The sequence below is a fragment of the Dendroctonus ponderosae genome, unplaced genomic scaffold (genome assembly GCF_020466585.1).
Source record: "Dendroctonus ponderosae isolate FM_Combo_2020 unplaced genomic scaffold, Dpon_F_20191213v2 Dpon_F_20191213_5, whole genome shotgun sequence".
NCBI classification, from domain to species: domain Eukaryota; kingdom Metazoa; phylum Arthropoda; class Insecta; order Coleoptera; family Curculionidae; genus Dendroctonus; species Dendroctonus ponderosae.
The window spans coordinates 11,550,248-11,576,712 of NW_026018715.1; the positions used below are offsets into that span (position 1 = coordinate 11,550,248).

At 38.4% G+C, this 26,465-nt stretch overlaps 5 protein-coding genes across 5 annotated transcripts; 2 read left to right on the forward strand and 3 right to left on the reverse strand.

Annotated features, from left to right (window-relative positions):
- Positions 1-1,282: 1,282 nt before the first annotated feature.
- Positions 1,283-6,960, forward strand: LOC109545505 (solute carrier family 2, facilitated glucose transporter member 5; the record flags this gene model as incomplete). Its single annotated transcript, XM_019916251.2, is given in 9 exon segments — positions 1,283-1,650; positions 4,015-4,134; positions 4,194-4,479; positions 4,530-4,670; positions 4,721-4,858; positions 4,909-5,105; positions 5,801-6,013; positions 6,071-6,342; positions 6,398-6,960. Coding segments are annotated over 9 exon segments (1,599 nt in total). The 3' UTR covers positions 6,552-6,960.
- A 338-nt stretch (positions 6,961-7,298) lies between these two features.
- On the reverse strand, positions 7,299-11,994 carry LOC109545504 (probable receptor-like protein kinase At5g18500). Its single transcript, XM_048666349.1, has 8 exons — positions 11,806-11,994; positions 10,424-10,669; positions 10,015-10,366; positions 9,763-9,964; positions 9,049-9,707; positions 8,838-8,993; positions 8,576-8,782; positions 7,299-8,521 (listed from the first exon to the last, which is right to left on the reverse strand). The coding sequence occupies exons 2-8, from the start codon at positions 10,630-10,632 to the stop codon at positions 8,321-8,323; spliced, it is 1,986 nt and encodes a 661-aa protein (XP_048522306.1). The 5' UTR covers positions 10,633-10,669; positions 11,806-11,994; the 3' UTR covers positions 7,299-8,320.
- Positions 11,995-12,232: 238 nt separating this feature from the next.
- LOC109545558 (biogenesis of lysosome-related organelles complex 1 subunit 1) lies at positions 12,233-13,580 on the forward strand. The gene is made up of 3 exons (XM_019916322.2): positions 12,233-12,407; positions 12,493-12,565; positions 13,275-13,580. The coding sequence occupies exons 1-3, from the start codon at positions 12,347-12,349 to the stop codon at positions 13,525-13,527; spliced, it is 387 nt and encodes a 128-aa protein (XP_019771881.1). The 5' UTR covers positions 12,233-12,346; the 3' UTR covers positions 13,528-13,580.
- A 52-nt stretch (positions 13,581-13,632) lies between these two features.
- LOC109545555 lies at positions 13,633-18,246 on the reverse strand. Its single transcript, XM_019916320.2, has 13 exons — positions 18,154-18,246; positions 18,010-18,101; positions 16,622-16,826; positions 16,351-16,563; positions 16,107-16,299; positions 15,630-16,051; positions 15,426-15,575; positions 15,044-15,365; positions 14,833-14,983; positions 14,617-14,770; positions 14,249-14,563; positions 13,908-14,192; positions 13,633-13,850 (listed from the first exon to the last, which is right to left on the reverse strand). Exons 1-13 carry the CDS (start codon positions 18,158-18,160, stop codon positions 13,669-13,671), a joined length of 2,691 nt encoding a protein of 896 aa, XP_019771879.1. The 5' UTR covers positions 18,161-18,246; the 3' UTR covers positions 13,633-13,668.
- Positions 18,247-18,304: 58 nt separating this feature from the next.
- On the reverse strand, positions 18,305-22,710 carry LOC109545557 (SET and MYND domain-containing protein 4). The gene is made up of 5 exons (XM_019916321.2): positions 22,583-22,710; positions 19,753-20,112; positions 19,152-19,699; positions 18,702-19,091; positions 18,305-18,636 (listed from the first exon to the last, which is right to left on the reverse strand). The coding sequence occupies exons 2-5, from the start codon at positions 20,101-20,103 to the stop codon at positions 18,306-18,308; spliced, it is 1,620 nt and encodes a 539-aa protein (XP_019771880.1). The 5' UTR covers positions 20,104-20,112; positions 22,583-22,710; the 3' UTR covers position 18,305.
- Positions 22,711-26,465: the final 3,755 nt, after the last annotated feature.

A 26,465-nucleotide genomic window follows, 5' to 3' on the forward strand; every position in this document is an offset into this window, starting at 1 on the left:
CTAGAGAGAAATAAATGGCCTTTTTAGAAAATGAACCATCGATAAGGAAATGTTGGCAGTTTTCTCAAAAAATGCTTGAATTCAAGAAGTTTTAGGTTTGCGTGGTTTTTTTTTCAGTTGCAAAATCCACTTAAACATGACGCTGCTTTTTTCGAGGTTTCTCAAGAACTATTCGAGCCACGGAATTGGTTTTGGCATCGTTGGATAGAGAATTGAAAAGTCGATTCAGTCGTAACAACGTTAGTGAGGAAATTCGAGTAGTTTTGAACCAGAAAGCAAAATTTGAATATCAAACACTTATATTATTGATTAATTCCTGGGTTTCATTTATTGTCTTTATTTATCAATTAAAATACGTTTCGGTGTATTTTTATACCATCATCAGTTTTTGTAAAATAACAGATAGCTAAAAAAAAATTTTATTAATTGAAAAAACAATCACAGTTCGTCAACAGCCTCATCATATCACACATTAAAATACATCACAATTGCAACACTTTAAAACATTCTAAAATTAATTAGGCCTAACAGGTGATTAGTCAGGACAATCAAATTTGGGAAGAGAAATATTTTTACTTACATGTGTAGCGTTGTTGCTGCTTTAAGCCTTGGCATACATTTGGAGTATTAATTTTGTCCATTTTGGACACCAAGCGAATAACAGTATTTTATTTTTTTATAACAGTATTAAATTTTCGTAATTTGAAGCAAAGATCGTAATTTTTCTTGTTGAAGGCTTAAGTATCCCAATATGCTTCCAATTAAACATGGAACACTTTCAAAATAATGTTTWATAGCAAAGTTGAAATTCGATTTTCAACTGTTAATATCTTCAAGAAATTATCGAAAAAAAAWTTTCAATATTTTTCTCGTACCGTCCAAGTGAGYCCCTATTACCCCTTAAAAGGAATGACGCCAATTTTGAATCACCCTGTAGAAGCAGTTCGTTTTCTGTTCCTTGGAGCCACGAGGAAACGCATTGCGTTTTTTATTAACTGTGGCGATAAACCCGATTTTTCCAAATGGATTCTAAAAACGTTCCGGAATTTGCCAATTATTTCGAGGTTTGGGGAGGTTTTGGTTTTTTGCAAAGACATCCAATCTAAGGATTCTTCAGCTTACCGACTCTGATTGAATTTTATACATATATTCAAATTAAAAGAGTTCAAAATCGAGTTCATGTGGTTAAGCGGCTGCCGCCCTCTCTTCATTCAAGCACAAACCTGCTCAAACCGAAAGTTCCACCATTTTGAGAAAAAAAGCTTTCCAACCACGTGGAGTTCTCCATTTTGTGCACTTTTCTTCCTCAAATTTGTCATTGTCAAATGTCATGCTTTGACTTTATTTACGCTTATGTTTTACTATTAAAACCCCAATTCATTCATTTATAATTTGGCCTAGAGCATAATTCGCTACTTATCTGGGAGATTAGTGATTCAACCATCATTCCTAATCGTATGATTAATTTTTTTAAAGAATGTCTCCGCTATGAATCATGTCCAAACATTCTGACTTGGTTCCTGCTAGATTTTTGATTTTGATTGCCCATTTTTCGATTTGTGTGTGTTCATTATGGAACAACGAGGAGAGTCTCAAGTCCTGTTCGATGGGCAGCCGAATCGAATCAAACCCCACCCATCACCTTACCGAGTAAGTTCCTTGTCTTAAACAGTCTATTTAGATACTTAAAGATCCTGTTATAACATATCTAATGAATGGAGTGCCAATATTGAGATATGCTGATATTAATCAGTTGCCGTGTGCCTAAACGATAGCATTTAATCAGTTCAAAACTACTCAAAAGCTTGCACTCAGTTGATTGTCTTCAACTTCAACACATTCAAGCTGTTACTTGTTACAACTAGTCCTAGACATAATCAGTCTTACCCACATTGTCTCGAGTTGAAGTTGTTAAATTCAAAACATGCAACATACACTTGTTTACTGATCTGATGATGGCTTAAAATTCGAAACGTGCGCAAATTGAATAGAAATGTGATGGTTAATTGACTCAAAAATCCAGAGATCTCGGGAAATTTTAACAAAGAAACCATGAAAAAGGCACCACAAAAAAGATGTTCCTACCAACAAGACGAAACTTCATTTAAGTGTCATGAAGTTCAATTCAACTTCGATCCTTAAAAACAATTTATCAACGTTCACAGGACAATTTTAAAATCATAATCTAAATATTTCAAAATTTCAGATCAAATCATCGCAACAGTAGCAGGAATAACTCAGTTGTAAAATGTTAAATATTTCAAAGAATAATCACAAATATTTGCCAGTAAATTTTACCTCATGATGGTTTAAAACCCGAAGCGTAAACAATAAAGCATTTTAATCAAGAATCAAATGAATAGAAATTTGCCTGTTAATTGACTTAAAAACCCAGAGATTTCCAGCCATTTTAACGAAAAAACAATTAAAAAAACCGCACAAATCTACTTAATTTCAGAAATCTCCGATCTTAATTCAATTCATCCTTGATTCCTAACAACCAAATTATTTTCCAGCGTTCTACGGTCTAGTAAATGCATTTCTCTCTTCTTGAATTAAGTAAGAACCGAAAATCGAAGATGTGAATGATACAAATTGGCTTCGGCACCAACCTTTTCAAAGATATTTTTAAACCTAAATTTCCGTAATTGTAGAAGAAAATGTAAATCTTATCATCAAAATCGCTCTCAAAACCATACGTTTAAAATGCATTGAAGTCATCAGTTTCAGGCAAGGAAAAAATTATACAATTGAAAACTCTTAAAGCAGCGAACATCAAAAAACACTGTTTTAACAACTGGAAAAATCCTAAACCCTCAGAAAATAAACGTGTTTACCGTTTAAAATGTTGAAAATGTTGAAATAAAATGTTTAAAGCGTTTTAAGCAGAGTCAAAAATCAAACTAAATGAAACGATGAAAACGAAAGAAATAGTGGTTTAGGAGGAAACCATGAAGTTTGAATCTTTGAAGGTTTCTCAGTTGAAGCATCCAAAAACTGTTAAGAATTAGTGTGTTTTCAGCTCGTTGGTCCTGACTACAAAATTCTAGAAACGGCGTTTGATTACGCCAATTACCGGTACTTAAATGATCCCCCTGAAATAAATTCGCATGCTTTTTACTAACTTCTTCATCCTCATTGTTGTTGTACCTTTTCCTTTTCAGGCTCAAAGTCGGTCTGAGTGTGGCTGTGGGGTTGATCTGCCTCGAATTCCTTACATTCATATGCGGTTTTACTATGTTTAACCCGACGTCTGCTTTACTGTGTATCCTTTTACTCCTAACACTCACGTCTTTCACTAGGTGATTTGTCCTGGGAAATTAATGCTTGCTTTGTTCCATAACATCATGTGTACAAGGTGTTTGGTCAACGGTTTAATGAAAAAAACTGCTTTTTTTAGACCAACGTTGCGGCTAGATTTTAGGCTAATGGGGCTAAAATGCAGTATTTTTTCGCAAACCTTTGACCGAAAACCCCTGATTATGGTTTCGAAAATGGATGGTTTTCGTCCAACGGTTTAGGAAAGAAAACACTGCTTTCTTGGTCCGAAACGTTGGACCAAAATACAGTTTTTTTCTTCACTAGATTAACATAAAATGTTCCTTAACTAATCTATAGCAATTTGTGGCCATGCTTTGGCTTGCCTAACAACAACCCTCTTTGTTATTGATGGCTGGCAGTGTGGATGGTTTTGGTGGATATTCGCATTCGGTTCGGCTATTCCCGTTTTATATGATGCCCATTTGGTTATAGTTTCACTTATCCGGAAAACTTGGTAATCTAGTCATGCGACAAGATGCAACTTGCACGCTTTTTGTAACTACTCTTTGTGATAAAATAAAAATGTTTGCTAATGAAAAAAACGCGTTTTTCGCTGCTCCAACTCTGTTCCTTAACTATTTCTGGAAAAATGGGCTGAAATAAAAGATGTGTGGCTTAAAGAACAGGCAGGTTTGTTTGGTGTAGCCACTGCAACCTAAAAGCGTAGATGATTAAAAGGGGGTATTGTTTAAGGACATTTCGGTTGAACAGCCCGGATGGACAAGGCTTCTAGTATTGGCAGGAATAGTTACAGTTTTGGGCTCTTCGTCCCCTGTGGGTTACAACATCGGAGTAATAAACACGCCCGGGTGGGTCAGTATTTTTTTAGAAGACGGTATGGCCTGATCATTACGCCGTTTAGTTGTTTGTAGGTAATCAAGCAGTTTTGCAATGAAAGTCTCATCGCGCGGTACAACTCCACCTTAACCAGCAGCCAACTGGACATCATGTGGTCTTCCATTGTCTCAATTTTCCTGATTGGAGGAACGATTGGCTCATTATCCGGGTCTTTACTGGCAGACCGGATAGGGCGGAAGGGCGGCTTGGCAGTTTCCTCGGCACTGGGAGTAATTTCCGGCCTAATGTTCTGGATATCCAAAAGCGCCAACTCCTTCGAACTCCTTTTCGTTGGCAGGACTTTTGGTGGCTTATCTGCAGGTGCTGAATTGAAGTTTCGTTTTCAATCCAATATTTATTTGTCGCCTTAGGATTAATCACCACCATCATGCCGATGTACTTAATGGAGCTGGCGCCTCCGAAGCTCAAAGGAGCCGTCGGGGCTCTCTGCCCTTTTGGTATAACGTTCGGGATTTTAATCGGGCAAATATTGTCAATGTATAAAATACTAGGTAGGGAACAGTGGGTGTAGATCTGCAAAGATCCTAATAATTTTTTCCAGGAAACGAAAGCTCTTGGCCTAGTTGTTTAGGCTTATCCTCCATCCTCCAAGCCGTATGTGCCTTAGTCATTCCGGTGCTTCCGGAAAGTCCTAAATATCTTTTTGTGATTAAAAAGCAACCTTCTTTGGCCGTCAAAGGTAAGCCCAAGTAAGTCGTATTCTTCTGATAACCAGACCTCAAATTCCAGAATTGAAAAGAATCAGGAACACCAATGAAGAATCACTGAGCGACGAAGTCGAAATTCTTCGGCTGGAAGATCAGGAGAATATCAGACAGGGTGATACGTGGAATATTAAAAAAGTGTTGCAAACCAAGACGCTTCTGCTTCCATTGCTTTTAGTGTGCGCTTTACAAGCCGGACAACAACTTAGTGGAGTTAATGCTGTAAGTAAAGCTACGGTCACATTGCAAGTGATTTCGCGAAAATTATTCTTAGTTGTATATACTTTCCTGACTGTGTTTCAATTCCAAATCAAAATTCATTCCTGGGTTTCAGTCATTTATTGTCTCTATTTATCAATTAAAATACATTTCGGCAAAATGCATGCCAAGGCTTAAAGCAGCAACAACGCTACACCTCAAAACTGATGATGGTGGAAAAATACATCGAAACGTATTTTAATTGATAAATAGAGACAATAAATGACTTAAACCCAGGAATGAATTATGATTCCTAGTGAAAAAAGTAGAAATTACATTACTGGAAATTTTGCGCACAAAGTTACAAACGGAAATTCGTAGCTGGTTAAACTGCTTATTTTTGGACAACGAAATCATCAAGCAAAGTTGTTATCAAGAATTTTAAACTTCACAAGCGGCCAAAAAAAGGCTTATCCAAACTATAAAATGTACTTCTCATTTCCATTTCAATAACGTTTTGGATTCCTCAGCATCACAACCTGATGCAGACTCAATTTTGAAGCGAATTTGCTCTCAATAATACCATGCTATTCTTGAAGCGATCAAATCTACTTCTAGAACACCGGAACTCATTTTAGTACCCATTTTCCGAAAAATTGCAGTCAACTTTAAATGATTGAAACAGTAGATTCAGGCAATTATCAATGAAACTATTGCAGGTTTTCTATTACTCTTCGGTAATATTCAAGCGAGCTGGTCTGTCCACTTCAAGCAGCGAATTGGCTACGATTGGGGCTGGTTGTTGCAACATTTTCATGGCCATGATGTCGGTCCAGACGATGTTATGGTTTAAAAGACGCACAATCCTTCTGATCAGCCTGGTCTTGTCCGATCTGTTCCTGATAACTTTGGGCATATCCATCGGGTATATCGTAAGAATCGCACGTTTTCCATTGGATCGAAGTGTTAAATTGAGCTGATAATTCCAGGAATCCTTCCACTGGATGCCTTATTTATGCATCGTAGGCGTGCTGGGATATGTATTAGCCTACGGTTTGGGACTGGGACCAATTCCCTACTTTATTGGCTCGGAATTGTTCGAAGTCGGACCCCGTTCCAGTGCGATGGCTTTGGGAAGCATGGCAAACTGGGCTGGAAACTTCGTGGTCGGATTGACTTTTCCCATTATGGAAGCCCATTTGGGTGCCTCTTCCTTTGTAATTTTCGCCCTCGTTGTAATCGTGCTGCTCTGTTTTGTAAAGTAAGCAGCGGATCGATTTTGAGCGGATCGGCGTTTTATTCTGGGCTTTTTCCAGGATTTACCTTCCAGAGACCAAGGGAAAAGACGCCTGCCAAATTTCCCGCCTGGTGGAGCAGGGATTGAAGTCCAGACCCTTGGCAAAAGTCGATCGACTGAACGAAAACGGCAATATGGAGCTGAAGGTTTTAACAGAGAAAACTTACTTGTAACAGACTAAACTCAAAACAGGAGAAATCAACATTGTCTTCTTTTCGGGTGTTTTCTATTTTTCTATTTGGAGCCAATTTGGCACATCACATAATACTAATGGAACAGTTTCACCTGCAAGAACTGTTCTTTTCCTAGTCGTGGGTTGTTTACGGTCCTCAGCACAAACTCCATTTTTATATGTACGCTTGTCTAAGCCTGCATGAGTGCATCAACAGTGAGTATCTGCACTTGACAAAAGAAACTTTAGTAGAAGTTAGATTGGGGAATTAGTTAGGTAGGTACTAACTAACTTATAGTAGCGAACGGGTATTGGTTACTTACTGCTAAAACTATTTAAAGTTGTTGTCTTTTATACTAAAAATGTGTGTGGTTGTAAACTATTTAGACCATTAAACGATTTTTATAGTTCAATTTGTTTAGAACAAAGTAAATTTAAAAAATTGTGGAACGAGTAAGTTGGTTTATAATATGCTGACGAAGACAATAATAATTCGAAAAACAGTATTAATTTTAATAAAATAACTATTTTGTGATCATCATCTAAATTTATTGCTTCTTGAAGAATGTGTGCGCGTTTTTTACATAGTTTTTCTAATTTGCTGTTTTTATGAGCTGATTTATTTAGAGGCGACTACCAGCGAAGTCATAAATATAAAAAAAAAATCAGTTCAAAGAACATTCGTCTTTTCATTCTTCTAGAGGCGTGTGATCATGTTCTGGAGTTAAAATCACTTGCTTGGAAAGGGAGTTTTTAAAACAATTTTTATTTCGATTGATATGGATTTCAGCTTCAAGATACAACTGTTCGTTATTACAGGTTTGTGAGAATATATACTGAATTAATGCTGATGAGTTTACATGCTATCTGTGAAACTAAAGAACATTATGTACCTCGTAAGCATAATTAGATATTTCCTTATGCTTAGCTGCGAAATAGAATATCATGGAAAGTTGGCTAAATAGGATATCATAACTGTGGAAACTTTTTTGTGCCTATCTCTTAGGGGTTAAGAATCCTTGATAAAGCCTCTAAGAAGAAACTAACTTAAAAACGTTCTATCTAAGTGGTTTTTAGGACTCTGCTTCTCTACAGCTGTTTGAGATATAACTTCGTATGCACTAAAAATTTAACATTTTTGCTTCTAACTGTGAAAATATCTCACGAAGTCTAGTAGTAAAATATAGCGCAAAAAACTGTTTATCAAAAAGGCCTTAATTATTTTTGCGATAGTTTCAACGGTTTCCCAGCTATAAGTGAAAATATGCAACTTTCGCGATACGATTTTAGCCCTAACTCGATTTGCCTTTTTGCCAAGATCTTGGGATTTTGGGGCCACCTTTTACAAAAAAAGGCATTTGACTCGATTTTTGTTCCTTCTTAAGTACAGTTCATCCTTAAAAATATCTAATAAACAGGCAAATACATGGGGGTGAGTAGGGCTAGTGAAATAATTGGGGCTCTTTGGGATTTTTCTCAGTGAAAGTTAATTCTTTTAATATTTAAAATAAAATAATACATAAGATATCACAAAGCAGAAAATTACGTAAATTTGCAGGCGTAGACAAATTGCAGCATACATACTTGTGAGTCAATATATAAAAAATAGATATACTATGTCTTATATGTATATAATAACTTCATTTCTATCACAGAACCTAATTGGTTCAAACCCGCTTATATCATGCACAAAAAGCTGGTGCACGTAAGGCAAAATAGTGCTCCCAATGAAGGCAAATTCCTGGAAAAAACTCCAGTTTTGATAACCAACTAGATGAGTTTTTCCTGTATAGTTTCCAACGTTGTCACCACATCGGCCATCACAGGCCTTTTCTTTTTATCCTCCAAGCACCTGAGTGTGACCAGGTAAAGCTCTTCGGCAAAATTGATCTCGTTTTCCTCCCATGTTCCAATGGACTTATCGAGAATCGGAGCGATGGACTGCTCGCATTGGTCTTCCACATAAGTTACCTGTTGTGCAGAAAACACTTGTAAATCGAGTAGACGAGCTCGGCGACTGATTACCAAATCAGCTCCTTGCCGGTTGTAGTCGAGAGGCGCAAGCGAAGTCAACAGCTCTAAAAGAACAACGCCGAAACTAAAAGTATCCAGCTTGATTGAGATGTCGCCCCTATGATATTCTGGCGACATATAAGCTGAGGTGCCGCAAGGCGAAGTTTCTACAGCTGTTAACTGCCCAGGCAGCAGCTTTACTATGCCAAAGTCGCACAGCTGTAAAAAATTACTGCATTTGCAACAATTCCTGTAAACCCCATAGAGCACATACTTTGGCATTATTGTCGCCATCCAAAAGAATATTTGCCGACTTGATGTCTCTATGTATCAAAGGTGTGGAGAACGCCGTATGCAAGTAGGCTACAGCCCTGGCTGTTCCCAAAGCAATTTTTACCCGTTGCTTCCACAACAGCGTTCCTGGATGTTTCTATTAAAATTTCACCATTATTCGACTGGATTGTTTGAGGAACCTGACAATTTACCTGCAGGGCATCGAAAAGCGAACCTCCAGGCACATATTCGTAAATCAAGCAGTATGTACAGCCATCACACGAATATCCCAGTAAAGACACTAAATTGTCATGTTTATATTTGTACAAAACTTCCACCTCGTTCTTGAATTGTTTAGTGACCTGGTCGCCCTCACTTACCATCTCGACGTTTTCCAGAAAAATTTTCTTCACAGCTACAGGCTTATCCAGCAAGCCGGTAGCCAGAAAAACTGAACCAAACGCTCCAGCGCCCAGAAACCGACCGCTTTCCTTAGCGGAGGAAAAATTTTCAGTAGCCACTTCCAGCTGGGCATACGTGAAGTGAGGAAGCAGAGTGTTCAAGGAGAGGTTTGGTAAAGGTGAAGAACATTTTGCTGAACTCGGATTCGATGAACTGGACTTGGAACTCTCATTGCTGGACATCAGCATATTGAAGTCGGGTATTAATTCGGAATCTTCTTTTACTGAACTCTTGTTCAATATGCTCAGAGCCGGGATAAGATCAGTTTCATAAGGTTCGTCTGATGTATTCAGATCGTCTTCTGTAGCTGATGACTGGGTTTTATCAGGATCTAGTAGCAGTTTACTGAAGACTGGGATAAACTCCGAATTGCCATTTTCCGTTTCAGCGGCTGGCGCCTCTGATTGATCTGAATAAAAATAGAACTACTTGCTAAAGCGATGGGATGATGGACGTGCAACTACCGTGTGATAAAAGGGCAGATAAATCAGGCACTACTGCTGAGAGCTCAGAAGAATCATCGCTAACACTGTCCAGGGAAAACTTTATCATGTCTGAGACTTCAGGGGCCGGAGGGAATTGGGGCTTTGCCCTTGGCACTACTAGGGGAGGCTCCAGCGGATCTGGTTTAGACTTCACTTCACTTACCACTATTTCAGGAATTACCTGAAAACAACGGTTGCTTCCCAAATTTTCAGTGAGTCCCACTAACTTACTGGAACGAGATGTTTGACTTCAATGGATTTTTTCCTGATTTTCTGTATGGCGATTTGAGGATAATTCAGCTCATCCAGCTGCTTTTCCACCTCAGCAGTAGACGTATCAAGATGGGGCTGGATCTCGGACAAACTTGTGGGTATAACAGCAGCAGGCCCATTAGCTGGTCTGACTGGCGGATCCTCGCCTAACAGTTTCGCCAAATAATCCGCGGCTCGAAACAACTGGGCTTTGGCCAGAAGATACTTCAAATGCCCCAGCGAAGCCCTCGGCCGGCCCGAAGTGCCCCATTCATCAAACAAAATTTCGCTGCAAGACCTTTTATACTGAATGCCTCCCAGCTCGATTATTCTACAAGAAGCGTCCAGATATACGATGCTGAAGATGGCCAGTTGAAGCTAAGCTTACTTGAAATGTTCCGAGTTGTATTTGGGCAAATTTGTGGGGGATATGTCGCTTTTGTATCCGTTGGAGCTGAGTTTCTTGGGGATAATGGCCATTAGCCGTTTCCAAGAGTCGGCATAGTCTAGGATTAAGGCCAGCTCTCTGATAATGCTTGGAGGCAATTTGCGTATTTCAATCGCAGGGTTTGCGATTTGGTTTAAGTGAGGTTCCATTTCAAAGGTCTTGAAATTTCTTTTTTGCCAACCGGAGCTTTTCACGCCAAAAAAATAATTATTGCATAAGTTATATTTATAGTCAAAAAATGTAATTTTTTATACATTCTCAGATTTGCAACTGTGTAACTAATGGCGATTTATTAAAGTCTATCGTTTGTGAATTAACAGGGGAAAATTATCGAGTAGGTACAGCCTGGTTACTTATTAATAGATTTCAATAGTCAATTTCAGTCACCGAAAAAAACGGAAATTTTTGGAGACATTTGTGGACGACTGAATCGACTTTTCAATTCTCTATCCAACGATGCCAAAACGAATTCTGTGGCTCGAATGGTTCTTGAAAAACTTCGAAAAAACCAGCGTCATGTTCAAGTGGATTTTGCAACTCAAAAAAAACCACGCAAATCTAAAACTTCTTGAATTCAAGCATTTTTTGAGAAAACTGCAACATTTCCTTATCGATGGTTCACTTTCTAAAAAGGCCATTTAGTTCTCTTTGGAATTATGTAAAAACGAGCGTTCTTGCTCATTTTGCTTCAGAGAAACATGCAAAACGGGACGGAAAACATGAAATTTTGCAATAATCTTACGCCACTTTCTAATTTCATAGACAACAGAAGACTGTATTTTTTCTACATAACCCTCCCCTGAATTTAAAGCTGGATCCGCTCCTGACTGGGTGTTCCATTTGAAAATCTAATAAAACTGTTCAACCACTTTCAAATTGCCTCAAAGTTTGAGTTTTATTTATTCAAATGTTTTGCATATGCTAAATGCACCAGAAATCACTTGAACTCAAATCTTAAAAAGGCGAGAAAGACAGATTGAATTTATAAAAAATGATTCAGAAACACAAATAGATAAACCTTCTTTTTTTTAGTTTTGAACTTTCACAGCCCTCCAGTACATACAGAAATAGAGGCATGATTTTCTGAGCCGAGTAAAAACTAGTTAAAGTAAAAATTATATCGCTTGTAGCAAAAGTTGAATTATTCATAATCATTTCTCTATATTGTTGATTTTATGCAAGTTTGTGATATTTTGAAGAACAATATTTCATATAAAAACCTCTGACGTTAATAAAACAATTACTCCAGCCACTAAAGCCCCATAAATGTTTAGAAATTCTTGCTAAACTTGGAATTAATTAATCAATGTGTAAAGCCTTACCTAGGGGCTGCTTGATTGCCTCTATCGACGTTCAACACTAAGAAAAATGCATCTAAACAAAGTAGAAGAAAAACAAGCTTGAATTAACAAACAATTAAATGTAATTAAAATTAATCAAAACAATAAATATTTTACGGTGGTGTAATGGTTGTAATGCGTGCTCTTCTTCTTTACCACCGATTCTAGAGAACTTGGGATTCTTCTATCTGTCTCTAGCAGGGCAATGTGTTGAAGTAAAATACTTAGAATATTTTTTTATTGAAGTTAAGAGCTAAAATTCAAGAGTAGAAATAAGAAAAAATTCTGAATTTTCAGATTTGATTTAAAAAAATGTATTCTTATTATTAGAACCTATGCTACTTTGGAAAAATTAGATAACCTTTCTCTCATTTCTCTCGCTTTCAGACGTGTTCTCTGTTTCTCGTGTATAAATTGTCATTTCTGTCAAATGGCATAATAATATAAACAATAATAAGATTTTTTCTTTATTTATTAACACACAAAACAATACTTGAACAAGGGAAGAGTTACATTGATAAAAATGCTCTCATCAATGGTAAAAGAGCATCATGCAAAACAAAGTGTAAAAAAGGAAATTCAAGGTGCGTTATAACAGTACTAACATTTAACATTTATTCGATCTGTAAAAATGTGCGATTGTTATAAACAAATTGTTGATATTTCCAGAAAGCAAACGAAAGGAGGCTTGTGCGGCTGCCAGCGACATGACCCAGGCTTTAGTCGATCACTTAAATGTAGGGTAAGTTCAAAGGAACCAGAAGTAACAAAGTCCTAGAGATTTGCAACTTAATGGCCATTTGATCTATCCACCGAGATGGAGGCTCGATGGATGTAATAAAGTTGAAAATGTTTCAAAAACCTCTACATTAGCTGTTATTACAAAAGAGCAAAGTTGTCAAATTATAATGATGATCCATCGAAATTACTATGAGGCGCGATTGATTGAATGTGAAGAGTTTGGCCTTCCTTTGGCATTTTTTCACATTTTTTGCAGCTTTTCTCCAAATTAATCGTTTCACTAGATTAGCTTGGAAGCAGTGTTTTAATAATTTGTTCCCTGATTTAAATAAATACCGATTTTCAGATGTGTGTCAACCTCAGGCACCCCCAGAACCGATTTCGAACCACCATCTTGAAACCTGTATTTACTTCCATATATTTTTGTGCAGATAATCTGTCTTAAAATGTGTAATTAACTCTTACTCGTTTTCTCTGCAATACTTAGTCCCTTCCATAGAATCTGCTACCAAACATGTTTACAACGTTGCCCAGCTGCCAAAGTACCCCCAATTACTCTGTAGGTTTTCCGAAAAACAAGTAAAATGTAAAAATATTCACTCTACCAAAGTAGTAATCCTTTGAGCATCAATTGCTAATACAAGCACTAAATGCAAAACTACTGAAAACAAATAGAGCGTAGCGAGGTACATAAAGTTGGTGATTTCCAGAGTGGCTCAGGCCTACTTAAATCAGAAGAAGTTGGACGCTGAGGCGAAACAGCTTCACACTAGCGCCTTGGCTTTCTCCAAGCAAACGCAACAGTGGCTCACCTTGGTCGAGTCCTTCAGCAGTGCTCTTAAAGAGCTAGGAGACGTTGAAAATTGGGCGAAAGCCATTGAGGGCGATGTAAGAACGATTACAACCGCTCTGGAAATTGTGTACAAAGGCTCTCAAGATCAGAGCAGTAGTAGTAGTCAGTGATTCGGTTCCCAATGGATTTGTGTTATTTTTTCATAAAGTTTAATTTATTTTTACTAGTGTGTTTCTCCAGAACTGCAACTTATCCCAGCTCCCCCAACTCCTTTAAACTGTTATGAGGATATATTGACAATTGTTACACACTCATCTTACTCCAGAAGTAAACAACTGCAACAACTGCGGTTGATCTCCAATGAGTCTAATTAAGGAGTGAATCCGTTGTGCAGTGAATTCTTCAGTGGTTTGATCGCCTGCCTTCGACTGCATTTCTCCCACAATCTTGCATCGATTTGTTGGGCGCTTTGATACTCTTCTAACCATCTTCCCTGATTCCATTGAATTATCATTGCTGGGAGCTTTTTTTTATAAATCTCCCTACTCACTTCTACTCCTTTGGCTTAAAGGCGTCATGGTGCTTTTGGCGTCTACAGTCTTGATGCGGTCCCCTGAAAAGCGTTCCTTGAAAAACATCGGCTCGTTATTAAAAGAAACTGTGGAGGGCGTCGGTGCATGGTCATCCAGATTGATTATCTGGATGCGGGAGATTTTCACTGAACGTTCATCGTCGTGGAGTGAATCCACTTTGGAGGATCGCCTAGTGCGGGTCGGCTCATTTTCCGAAATCTCAAGCATCCCTTCCATGCGTTTACATCGAGTACAGCACGTTCCTAAAATCGTGGTTAGTCTAATTTTTTTACTTTTGTTTGGCTTGTTGGGTGGCTACCAAAAAACCCTGTAGACGTTGGAAGTTTGTCGGATTTTTTCACTTCCTTCCTCTGGCAAATCAGTGAAGGAATTTTCAGTTTTTGCAACGACTCCTTGAGGATTTCCACCGAATTTCTAGCAGTTACCAGCTTGGAAGGAGTCGGGTTCACTTCATAAGGCCTGTCTTCCAAGGCATGTCTTGCAATCTCCAGAGAATCACGCGGGGAGGCTTCAAAGTTGCTGGAAGATTGCATTTTTGCTATCTCAGGCAATCGCATTATTATTGAGTCCTTTGTGGTCACTGCCAGGTTTTTGCCGCTGGGAGGCTTAGGAGCTTCAATGGAAAAACATTAGCAGGCTAATGTAGACACAAAATAGCCTGCCTACTTAATGAGAGTGGAGAGTGAGGTTTGTCCTGCATGCGAGCAGGTTTTGGTTGAGGTTTTTCTTGGAAATTGGCCGCAGATGTGCTTTTTTGCCTCTTCTCCAAAAGCAGGTCCAGAGAGTCACGCGCTGCCAGCAGGTTGGAGGCGGACATCAGCTAAGTAAGATTTTTTGTTAAAACAGTCGGTTTTTTCAGCCAGATTTGCATGTAGGTATTACTGGCTGGATGTCGATGTCGTTTACACAGGAAAACTGATGAGGCTTCAAGGAGCTTTTAATGCTCAGTTTCCTCGATTCCATCGACGTTCTGGTGCTTTTAGTCACTGCTCCTTCTGCCACGAATTGCACGGTCGATTTATTTGACCTACGCCTAAGATGATGATAGGATTGCGAAAATTGATTTGTTGTGGTCCATTGGACTCTAAAATACCGTTCAGACTGAAGAATCATATTCTCGTCCAGTCGCTCCGATGATTTGTCCTTCATCTCCACCACTTTTACCATTATCGACTCCTTATCGAAACTCTCGGTTGGAGTTAAATATTCGACGCTGTCAGACTTGGGGGTTTCTTCCAACATTTCCGGCGCTCCTTCCGCTTGGTGTCGCCAATTTTCCACCAGAATCTCCACATCTCTGTTCCACAGTTCATTGCTGGGGGAAAGCGACACTCCACCTGCCAGCATGTCGCGAAAGTCTTCTCGAACGTACGTCTTGTTTTTGAAGTATATTGCCGGAAGTGTGTCGTTTTCATCTACAAAAACTCAGGGAAACTTTGAGGACATTCCAGATTTTTCACCGGAAACTAAAGGACCTAATTCTGATTTAACTGGAGGATTTAGCTCGCGAAAGCATTCGTGATTGTCGTGGATTTCCAGTGTGGATAACACTCGGGAGATGGACTTGGGTTTGCCCACTTCCATCCAGGGAATAATGCCGGGGGCTTCTTTAGGCGATTTGATTTCTGAAATTTTGTTTGCTAAACTCCTGCGGACTTCTAGAGGAATTTAAAGCTTACTAGACTGAGTGACTTTGTTGGTAAGTTCGAACACCATCATCTTCTCGACCGACAGCAGAAACTCCGCTTGGGCAGGCGCTGAGCGGAGCGCAAAGTTAATGAACTTCTGGAACTGTTTAATCACCTCCTTCAAGCAAGTTTCCCTGATGGAAACCTCCACTAGCTGCCGGTCTTTTTCAGTGGCAACCGTTTCCAGCAGCTGCTCCCGTTGTCTAATCGTCTCCTCCAGCTTGCTGATTTCAGCTTTGTAATGCTTCTCCAGCTCCTCCTTTTGGTCGCAACATTTCTGGCGCTCGGTGCAAATCACGTACATCATATTCACTAAGTTTGTGCACTCCAGGTTGTGTTTCAGCTGGCGCAGCGACTCGTTGGTTTTATGGGTGGAGAGTTGGGCGTCAAATTCTCTGAGAAGTTCCTTTTTCCTAGCAAATGATTTCAGTGAAAAGTCGCCCCATGGTGAATGATTGCGCATTTTACTTCAACTCTAGCTTGAATATTTCCGTTAGTCTTCGTTCCTGGTCATCCAGTTGGGCCAGGTACATTTTGGTCATTGATTGCACGGTTTTCTGCACTTCCATCTCCAGGGCGTCCTCCCATTTGGATTTCAAGTAGCTCTCGTGATTGGCGATGATTTGCTCGTATTGTTCGCGAATGTTTGCCTCTAGTTTGTCTAAAGTCGCTTAAAAATAGAGAGGCACCGTTTGGAGGAAGAGGTTCAAACCTAATTCGTCTTTGAGGAGAATTTCGAACTCTTGAGACTGCCGTTCCTTTTCCATTTGGCACGCCAGACGCTCTCTAATTTCCACGTCTTTTACTTCGGATTTCATGCGGTCCTCCACGACTGTGAGAAGCTCAGATTTGTACTTTTCCAGAGCTTTTTGCTTGTCCAGCTCCATTTCTTGCCTGAATTTCCTTTCTAACTCCTGGCCAATTTCTGCAAGATTTATCACTATTACGCAAAAGGAGTTCGATGAGTATTAACCAGGTGCAACCTAGAATCCCTTTGTGCGTTAAAGCCTGCAGGCATTTTGGAGTAAAAGGCGGTTTTAAGGCGATTTTTCCTATCAGCAAGTCGCTGGGTGATATCCAGAGGATATCACCAGGACCTTGCAAGGGATTCTTCAGTCCAAAGCCTTCTTTTAGAGCATCTTCGCATTGTTCAAATACTACCTGGGAGAGAGTGTCTCCTAAGTTTTTCTAATAAAAAGGGAATGAAAGATTCATCTGTAAGATGCGTATTTTTGAGGTGATTTTAAGCAGATTACATGAACTGATGTCGAAAAAATTCGGTCAAATCAGTCGATTGTTTAATGGCGGATAGAAAACATTYTGCGATGAGCTCMGCGAATTTTGAAATCGCACAGTTTTTCCAGCTTTCTGTGGAAAGTTGTGGTTTTTYGCAAAAAGAAATATTTCTTTCAAGGTTTTCTTGCATTTTACCGGCCGGTGGTGTAATTTTGGCATAGRAAACGCGATTTTTCGAATTGACAGCTTTAGACTGGCGCTTGCCTCTCTATAGAGTCTATTTGGAGTCTCAAAGTGAGTTTTGAAGWTGATTTGATGTGAYGAAACTTACAGCTTAAAGGTAAATATGGTTAGTTTAAAATTTMTTACTTGCACAGTTGTTCTTTGAAAAAAAAATTAAGAAAACCTTTAGGTAATTCTTCCAACACTTTGAAGTTGTTGTTTCTGTTGTTTATTCAGTGTCGCAAAAAAGKTCTACAGATTTCTACAGARAAACAGAAAAGGTTTCAGCTTATCCAGATAACTATGGARAATTCTAAGTGTARTTGAAGCCAGTTTTCTSAAAATCGCATTTTTGCCAAAACTCTTATTCCCATTTAAACACTSCTTCTAATCCAAATWTCKATGGAAACATAAGAAAATGATTTGGAAGTTTTTCGCACGATTTCAATTTTTATAAACCTCATTCTGTTATAAAAAAGTTTCARCCTCATTCTGGTCTCYTTTTYTCTGAGCTAMTTTTGCTGCTATTGCTTTGCTAAATMTATTGAAAGCTTAAGATGTTACCTGAAAGRTRAAATTTTTGGTCAACAGTTTGGGAAAAACCACTGTTAGTTAATGGCTAAAATATAGCCAAAGTTTCGGCTATATTTTAGCCATTAACTCAGACTGTGACTGCCCAGAGAGTCTGGGATTGAAAAATYATCTTAAWTGAAAATCGCTCACGACAAAGTGTAGTTTGCTGGATAATTGCGTATATTTGAATTTTCTCGAASCAAACTTGCAAAAAGTTTTTWAAATCCTTTGCCAAACGMTGGGAATTAAGTACARAAATATGCTACTGAAAAATGCCGGTTCTCGAATTTAACTTTTYATGSGCATTTTTTCGATTCAGTTTGGTGGCAGAAGCACTAACCTTTGCGTCAGATAATTTAGGAGATTCTTTCGATTTCAGCAAACTGGAACGATTTTTAAAGTACTGGCTTCTTTCCAAGTCGAAACTGTATTCTAAAAAACACCATTTTTTTCTTTTTTTCTAGCTGAACTCGCGTGACTTTACCAGGCATTTTATGAGCATAATTTCGGTTCCCGTCCAATAAAAATTACAAACTTTAACACTTTAGTTCATGCGAATGTCTCTCCTTTGACATTTTTAACAATAACACCTTGATTTGCAAATACCTTCTCCAAAAGGATTTTAAAAAACCCTGTCTAGAAATCAACAATTTTATTTCCATTAAACTTCAACAAATCGCAGAAGATTCTTTTAACATTCACGTCAACCTTGGTGGGTTCCGACGCCGAAAATTCCTTAACTTTCTTCAGTAGGATTTTGAGGATTCCGCCCACATCCAGACTGGCTGGACTCAATGCCGTTTTGATCTGCTCCACCAATTTTTGATATTTTTCCACGTCGCCCGAATTGAGGCATTCGAAGATCGGCCAGTTGTTCTCACAAGCCTCACAGGTGCAAGTGAACTGGTAGAGCTTCCATAGCTGGTGGCTTCGCACCAGTTTGGGGTATTCAGCAAAATTGAAATTCCTGCAAAATTCCCAAAATCTTAAAACGTGGAAAGTCAGTTCAATTGAGCTGTTGCGATTCGTTACCGGTATGTTAGAGTGCAAGATTCTCCACTTTTGATATTTCTAGCAGCTTTCAGTACTAGAGTCCCTCCATAGAAGACCGGAGTAACGTTTCCATAACAATGATGGTTCAGCAGGCTGGAAAAGGCATAAATCGCCTCGGCCACTTCATGGAACTCGGTGTCTATGGAGTTTTTCTTGGTCTTTTCCACCGAAATTTTATTGAGGGTGGTGTTGAAGTAGTGGTGGAACAGCAGCTCCTTGAGGCGTTCGCTCGAGATTTGAGTTTTGGAGAAAAAGTCGGAGTATTTGGCCAGGAAATGGTCGATAATGCAGGCTTCATTTGCTGCCTCGAAGAGATCGCGCACCGATCGTTTTTCCTTGTTCGTTTGTAGTTCCTGGATTTCTTCGTATCTGGATTAAAAAGTTGGATTGTGTGGTGTGAACAAATTTGGCGTTATCCAGATGACTTACCGATCTGATTTGTAAACGGCGCCATCAAACTGGCCATTTTCGCTTCCATCGATCAACTGCTTCAAGCCCTTGAGGACGGTTTTTACACTCAATAGTTCATTGAAGTCGAACTGGCATAAATCGCACTCGTTGTAATGGTATGAATCCCTTGCAGTATTTTTGCATTTGTCGCTGCAGTACAGGGTGGTTCTACAGTTGGGGCACGGTATGAGATTATAGCAAAGTTCCAGACATTCGTGACAATGCAAATATCGCTGGGAAGGTTTGGTTCCTATTGCTACCACATATGGCTTTTCTACTGCGATGATTTCCCCAGCTTCAATGTTAGTGTTGGCGACTATGTGCTTCCCCCCAAACTGATCCTTCTGGATATCAACCTGCTGGGAAGCACACGGAATTTTGGGGTTCGGATGGGGCAGAGTTGGTATGTCGTCGTGATATCTCCTAGGGGGCTGAGTCGGCTTCTGATCCTCTGCTAGAGTTTTTTTCTCCAACAACTTGGCCTGCAAGTCTGTAGGGTAATTGTTCTGCATCGCGCGCTCTATGTCCTATAAACAGCCTCATTTATGTACCTGGACTGATCTACTGTGTCAATAACTACCTGTATACATTCAGTGAAATAGCCTCGTTCAAACAACACCTCAGCTCGACCAGCGTAGGCCAGCCCCAACATTTCCGACTGGTCTTCGGCATTCGACACGCTCTGAGTGAAGGCCAGCAGGGCTTTTATGTAGTTTTTCTGCCGCAGCATTTTCCTGCCCTCATCTCTAAAGGCGAGGGCTTTTTCGTTGGACTTGGAGACTTTTCCTCCGGCCTCGATATCTTGGAATTGGGACGGGCAGTGCTTGTGCGCCAGCTCTTCTAGCATGTCGATGATGCGGATGTCGCTTTTGAGCGACAATAATTGTTCGCTGGTTATTTGGGGATCTTCAATTTCGCCCGGTGATAACATGATGGCCAACTATTTAAATGAATTTAATGAAGAAAATCGATTTTTCACTCTTAGTGTTTGATGGAGACGGTTTTGCTAGGGACAGTTAGGTCTGGAGGAAATTACAATAGGAGGAACACAAAAAATAGCTGAAGATGCGTTTAAAAAATTAGTGTGTTAGCAGTGGAATTTCGTAAAATCCGTAAAAGATACAAAGTAGGTTAAATTAGAGCAAAGTTTCCCATTTTGTGGCTTAACAAAATGGTGCTTCAAAATTCCGGCGACTTCCAGAAATATTCGAAGAAAACCCAAATCTGTTTAAGAGATTTTTGTTTTTTTCTGAACCGATTTCTACGGATGCAATTTTCCAACATTAACCGCTTTTTCGCAATATCGCAGTTATCATTTACAAGCTCAGAAAAAGGTAAAAATCGTTTGAGTAAAATTTATTTTTATTTTTGTATAAGTAGGTAGTCAAGATTGTCGAACTTTTAAACACCGTTTTGTTCAGCATAAAAACGCGGAACTTTTTGAGTTGATACTGCAGTTAATGGGATCTCAATTTTTGTAACATCCTGTATTTTGAAGATGATGCTTCTGATAGAAAAGTGCTCAAACTAACGAAACTATAGGCAGATTGATGTTCAAATCTTTGGAGTTTCACCTAAAACACCCCCGAAAGTGTTTAGAAATGCGAGAATTATTTTGCATCAGAAATTAAAGAAGAAGTTGAGGAAATATTAACATCTAGCAAAACATTTGTGTTCGTTTTAGTCTAATTTGTTTTGAGTTTTCTTGGGTTTGTTGATGTTTGTCTGCGTTTGCCTGTTAATTTAGATCTATGTTATTGTTACTGTATTATGAAGACGATGCTTCTAACGGAAAAGTGCGTAGGTTAACGAAACTACCGGCAGACTGATGTTGAGTCGAAATCTTTAGAACTTTCACCTGAAATACTTCCGAAAGTGTTAAGGAAATGCGAAAGGCGTCTTTGGCTTCAGAAAATAACGAAAAAGTTCGGAAAATATTATAACATCCAGCATTGAATAACATTTAATTCAAACAGGTTTTCAAGATACTACTTTTTTTTGTTTGTTACGTTTGTCTAATTTTGTTTGGCTTTGTTGATCTTTGTCTGAGTTTGATTGAGTTTTAAAGCTTAGTTTTCTAAGTTATAGGTTCATAAAAAATTAAAATTATTTCAACAAATTTGGGTATTTTCCGAATATTTCTGGAAGTATGTAGTCGGAATTTTCGAACTTTTAATACATCATTTAATTGAGCCCCAAAATGCGCAACTTTGCTCTTATTTAACCGACTTCGTATCTCTTACGGTTTACGAGATCCCAATGCCTCGAAGTTATGACTCCTTGTATTCTAAACCGATGTATGTTCAAGTCTTTAGAATTTTGTTTCCAAATACTGCCGCAAAAAAAATTAGGGAAGAAAAAGGAAATCTTTAGCAGTCTCACCTAAAATACTCCCGAAAGTGTTGAGTTCGTGTAGGTTTGTTTGGGTTTACTTGGGTTTGTTGCTGTTTGCCTCAGTTAATTTAGATTTGCGTACATAAGTGCGGGTTTATTTCAATTGATTTGCCTCTGTACTGCAGTTTTCGCAATTTGCAATTTAGGACAAGATTTCAACAGATTTTGCCTAATTCCTTAATGGTTTTCAGTCAATTCATCTACAAATGCTGATTGTGCACCGTTGCTTAATTAACGTCGCATGTACGTTCTCTTCTAAAGGAAATCGAAGAAATAAAGGCGAATATCCAACAGTACGTTCATTGTTTAATTATTTAACTATCAAAGGAGCTGCTAATACATAACTCCTTAATTCTAGCATGATTTTTATTTGATCTAAACGAACGAAAATGTTGCATTTATTAATAAAACAGCAACCAACAAATCTGTATTCAAACATGATGCGTTCCTCTAAAATTAGAAAACTACTTCAGGAAAGCGGGTAAAGGAGTGCTGAAACCTACTTGTCTATGTTCCAGTTTCGACACATTTTCCTGTTAGTGTTTGAATGTTGTTAAGGCTTTACCGATGATTGCTGATCAATGTAGGCCGCATAAAAACAGAAAATAGTGCCAAAGGTCATTTTCATGTGACTATTTACAGTATGCTTAAGACTTCAGTATTTGTGCCAGTAAAGTGTTCCAGAGCATTAATTAGCGTTGACATTATTAGTATTAGTGGCTCTGAATCAGGGGGAAGATGGTTTTTTTCCTAAATTTTCATGAGTTTTTTCATTGTTAATAGTTAAGCAAATGCCAGTCGTTAGAAGCGTAAAGTTGAACGAAATCAATCGCAAATATCTAAGCAGATGTAGGATTATTTGGAATTAAACTGGAACAACCGCCAAAAATAATGCGTTAACAGGCAGTTCAAGGATGACGAAATGAAAAAGATCTAAAATAGAAAATAACGTAAACACACAATTTTTGCGGTGCCGACACTCAACATTGTAGGTGTATTTGGTGCAGATACTTTACCTGTTATCAACTATATCTGGCAATGTTGGATGAAAGTCGATCCAGCTTCGGATCTAGGGGCACTTGTAAGACCGAGTTACGTAAGCTACTGACTCCGGAAAATGATTGGCGAGTCTCTGAGTTTTAATTCGGAAAAATAACCGGTCGAGGGGGGTCAGATCTTGGCTATGTGCCAATATCCGAATTACGTGGACCACTTGTAAGTCCAAAAGCATCTCTTCACTTGAAAACTTTAAGCGTTTTAATTCAATGATTAAACCCATTAATAAAAGTCAAAAGATGGCAAATCCGGTGATCTTTCCGGCCAATGCACAGCTCCCTTATAACCTCGCTAAATTTACGCATATTTTGCATTTGGAAAGGGGTTTTGTGGGTAAAATCTCAAACAACTAATTCATTTAGTTCATATTTATTAAGTCGGGTAAAAGCCAGGAAATCATTACATACAGCACACCTAATAAGTATCTTTATTTTAGATGCTAGACATGCAAATTATTCTACATTCGATTTATGCTTAAAGTCCATTAAGTAGCGAGGAATTATTAATATACATATAGTCAATGCGTTGCTTACTTAAGTCTTGCACACCGAAACTTGAAAAAGACAAAAATGGAATGTCTAATATTTACTATCGTTAAAACTGAAATTAAAAGTGAATTCATTGCTGTTCCTCTGTTGCGAAATAGTCGAATAGCCGAAAATACGAATTTTTCGATAATTTAAAATTAATCGAATACATAAAATTACCGACTAAACACAACTTAACTACACTGGTTTTCATGTCAAATTGGTGTTAAATTTGTAATTTAAAAGACTTGAAACATGGTTGCTTGAATTTGGAAAACAAATTAAAAATTTGAAGAATTAAAAAAATCAGTACAACTCATGACGGCGTAACAATCAAAATTGTGCTGTGGATGTTACCAGTTACATTTGGTATAAAATTGCATTAACAAAAAGCTATATGAAAATAGATATTTTCAAAAAATCGATTTAAATCAAATACTCACAGCTGTCAGTTTTGGATGCCTTCTACATACCGTAAAAATTTCAAGCTGCTTCTTACTTTGGTTCAAAAGTTATGAATTTTTTTAAAAGACCCTGCAGCTCTTGAAAAATCGTCAATTTTAAACCTACATTTGCAACGTCGGTAAAAATCACTATCCAATGCGATTCCAATCAAATGAGTAGGGTTTTCACAGTAAAATGTGGTCCAAAGACTATAAAAATTTCAACTTAGTGCTCGGTTTCGTTTAAAAGTTATGAATTTTTATAAAAGGCCCTGCAGCTCCTTGCAAAATCGTTCATTATTCATCGTTATACCTTCAGTTGCGACTTTGGCAAAAATAACAATTTCGTGCGATTAGAATAAAATTAATAGGGTTTTCAGACTGAAATGTGTTTTATTGATTCGGAAATGTTCAACTTAGTACTATGTTTTGTTCAAAAGTTATGAATTTTTCAATCAGACCTTGTAGATGCGTGGAAACCGTCGTTTTGCGTCAGAATTGGCAATAAATTACAAAAATCAGGATTTGCCGCGATTTAAATGAAATTCTCACAGCTTTCAGTTTGAGATGCTTTCTATAGACTCAACAAATTTCAAGTTGCTGCTTGCTTTGGCTTAAAAGTTATGAATTTTTATAAAAGGCTCTGCAGCTCCTTGCAAAATCGTTGATTTTATACCTCCGTTTGCAACTTTGGCGAAAAAAATAGTTTTGTGCGATTAGAATAAAATTAATTGGGTTTTCGGACTGAAATGTGTTCTATAGATTCTGAAATTTTCAACTTAGTGCTAGGTTTTGTTCAAAAGTTACGAATTTTTCAACCAGACCTTGTAGATGCGTGGAAACCGTCGTTTTGGGTCAGAATTAGCAAAAATTGACAAAAATCAGGATTTGCCGCGATTGAAATGAAATTCTCACAGCYTTCAGTTTGAGATGCTTTCTATAGACTGTGRAAATTTYAAAATGCTGGTTGTATTTGTTTAAAAGTYATGAATTTTTAGAAGATCCTGCAGCTCCTGAAAAATCGTCGATATGCACCTTTGGCAAAAATCACGATTCGGTGCGATTTGAAACAAATTATCAAGGCTTTCAGGTTCAAGAGTGTTCTATAGACTCTACAAATTTCAACCTAGTGCTGGTTTTRTTTTCAAAGTTAGAGAATTTTAAAGCAGATGCTATGTAGCCAGCTGAAAACCGTAGTTTTTGAACMAGAATTTGGAAAAATTATCAAAAATCCGGATTTGGCCCGATGAAATTAATTACAATTGAAATCGCGCAGCTTTCGGTTTGAGATGCTTTCTAGRCTCCAAAAATTTCAAGTTGTTGCTTGCTTTTATTTAAAAGTTATGAGTTTTTAAAAAAGACCCTKGAAWRCYGTCAACTTTGCACGTTTGCAAAATCACGATTTGGGGCGATTTAAATGAAATTTWAAAGGTTTYGAGACTGTTGAAATKAAATTTTCAAGTTGCTAGTTTTCAAATATGGACAAAATTACACTGTTTAATTCAATTAGCAATAAGTTTGGACTTATGGACTTGGTAGAGCAAAGAGGAAGATTTTTCGCGGAACAKTCCATCATGCATGCCGGAACATATTTCCTAATCTTCCTTCAAGCATATGCAGATTCAATACCTAAAATAGTACTGAAGTGTATGAACGAGGAGATTGACCAAATATTCAGGTAACATTCCTAAGCGAAGGTTAATCGCTACCTTCCAGTCTTCCCAAAATTGCACAAAATGTGGCAAATACAGAGAAATAGTATAGATGGTCGCATACACCAGAAATTGGAATTTCTTGGACATAGGAAAAAAGAAATAGGGAAGTGTTTAAGATTGATGGTAGTAAATTGTGACCAAATCAAAAACACCAACAGTTAGGACACATAGGAGCCCAAATAAGGAGTAATAATGCAAAATAGATAGCAGGGAGAAGGAAAAAATGGTTGTGAAAGAACTAGAGAGAATGGTTGAAGTAGAGCAGTAAATAAAATGAAGCGAGCAGAGCAATGATCAGCGATAGAAGAAGCGGTTAAAGCAGAAAAGTTGTGATCGGGATTCCATATCGTAGGTAACTACTGGCTGTGATACGATACAAAAACGACATATCACACCAGAAGTTCCTTCAAGCCAGAATCCCTTCTTCTGTTTGCACCTTCACTGGCTGCTCCAGGTTCCTGTTATCAAAGCAATATAGAAAAAAAATTGAAAGCATTCCCCATAACGGTCCCCTGCAGAAACCGTTAGGATTAGGCGACTAATAGGGGCATTTTCGCATATACTTGCCTGATCACCAGGCGACGAAAAATCCCTCGTTGAATAGTCAAATACATTGTGCTTTGCTGAACCAGCTTTATGACGTATAAAGGACTCATACAACTAGATCACCAAAGAACAATGATGGAGATTGCTCCGGCTTCAACCTGTTGAATACCATGACCTGGTGGATGCGCCCAGTTCTCCGGAATGCAGCAGGAAACGACAGAAAATCAGCAGCAGCAGAAGAAAGGTCTCGTGTTACAAGCGAGTGTTCGATCTAGTCACAAAAGCAAACACACATGCAACATTAGACGGAACACAAGCTTGCATCAAGAGCGTGTACAGAGAGAGGTTATAGACGACACCGATCCATCATGGAATAGATCTAGAAGCCTGGCATTTAGCAGTTGTTTCAAGCTCACCTGTTGCGCAAATGGTTTTCCCACGAGATGGCCGGCATTTGTGGAGAGTTTTGGGCGGCACTGATGCAAAATGATGGAGATTTTGATGGAAGCACGTGGCTATTTTGTGTTATCGGCGACGAAATTCGCGAGGCAAATGGACGACGAGAAAGGGCGATGGCGGGAACGGAACACTGAGCGGAGGGAGCGACATTCC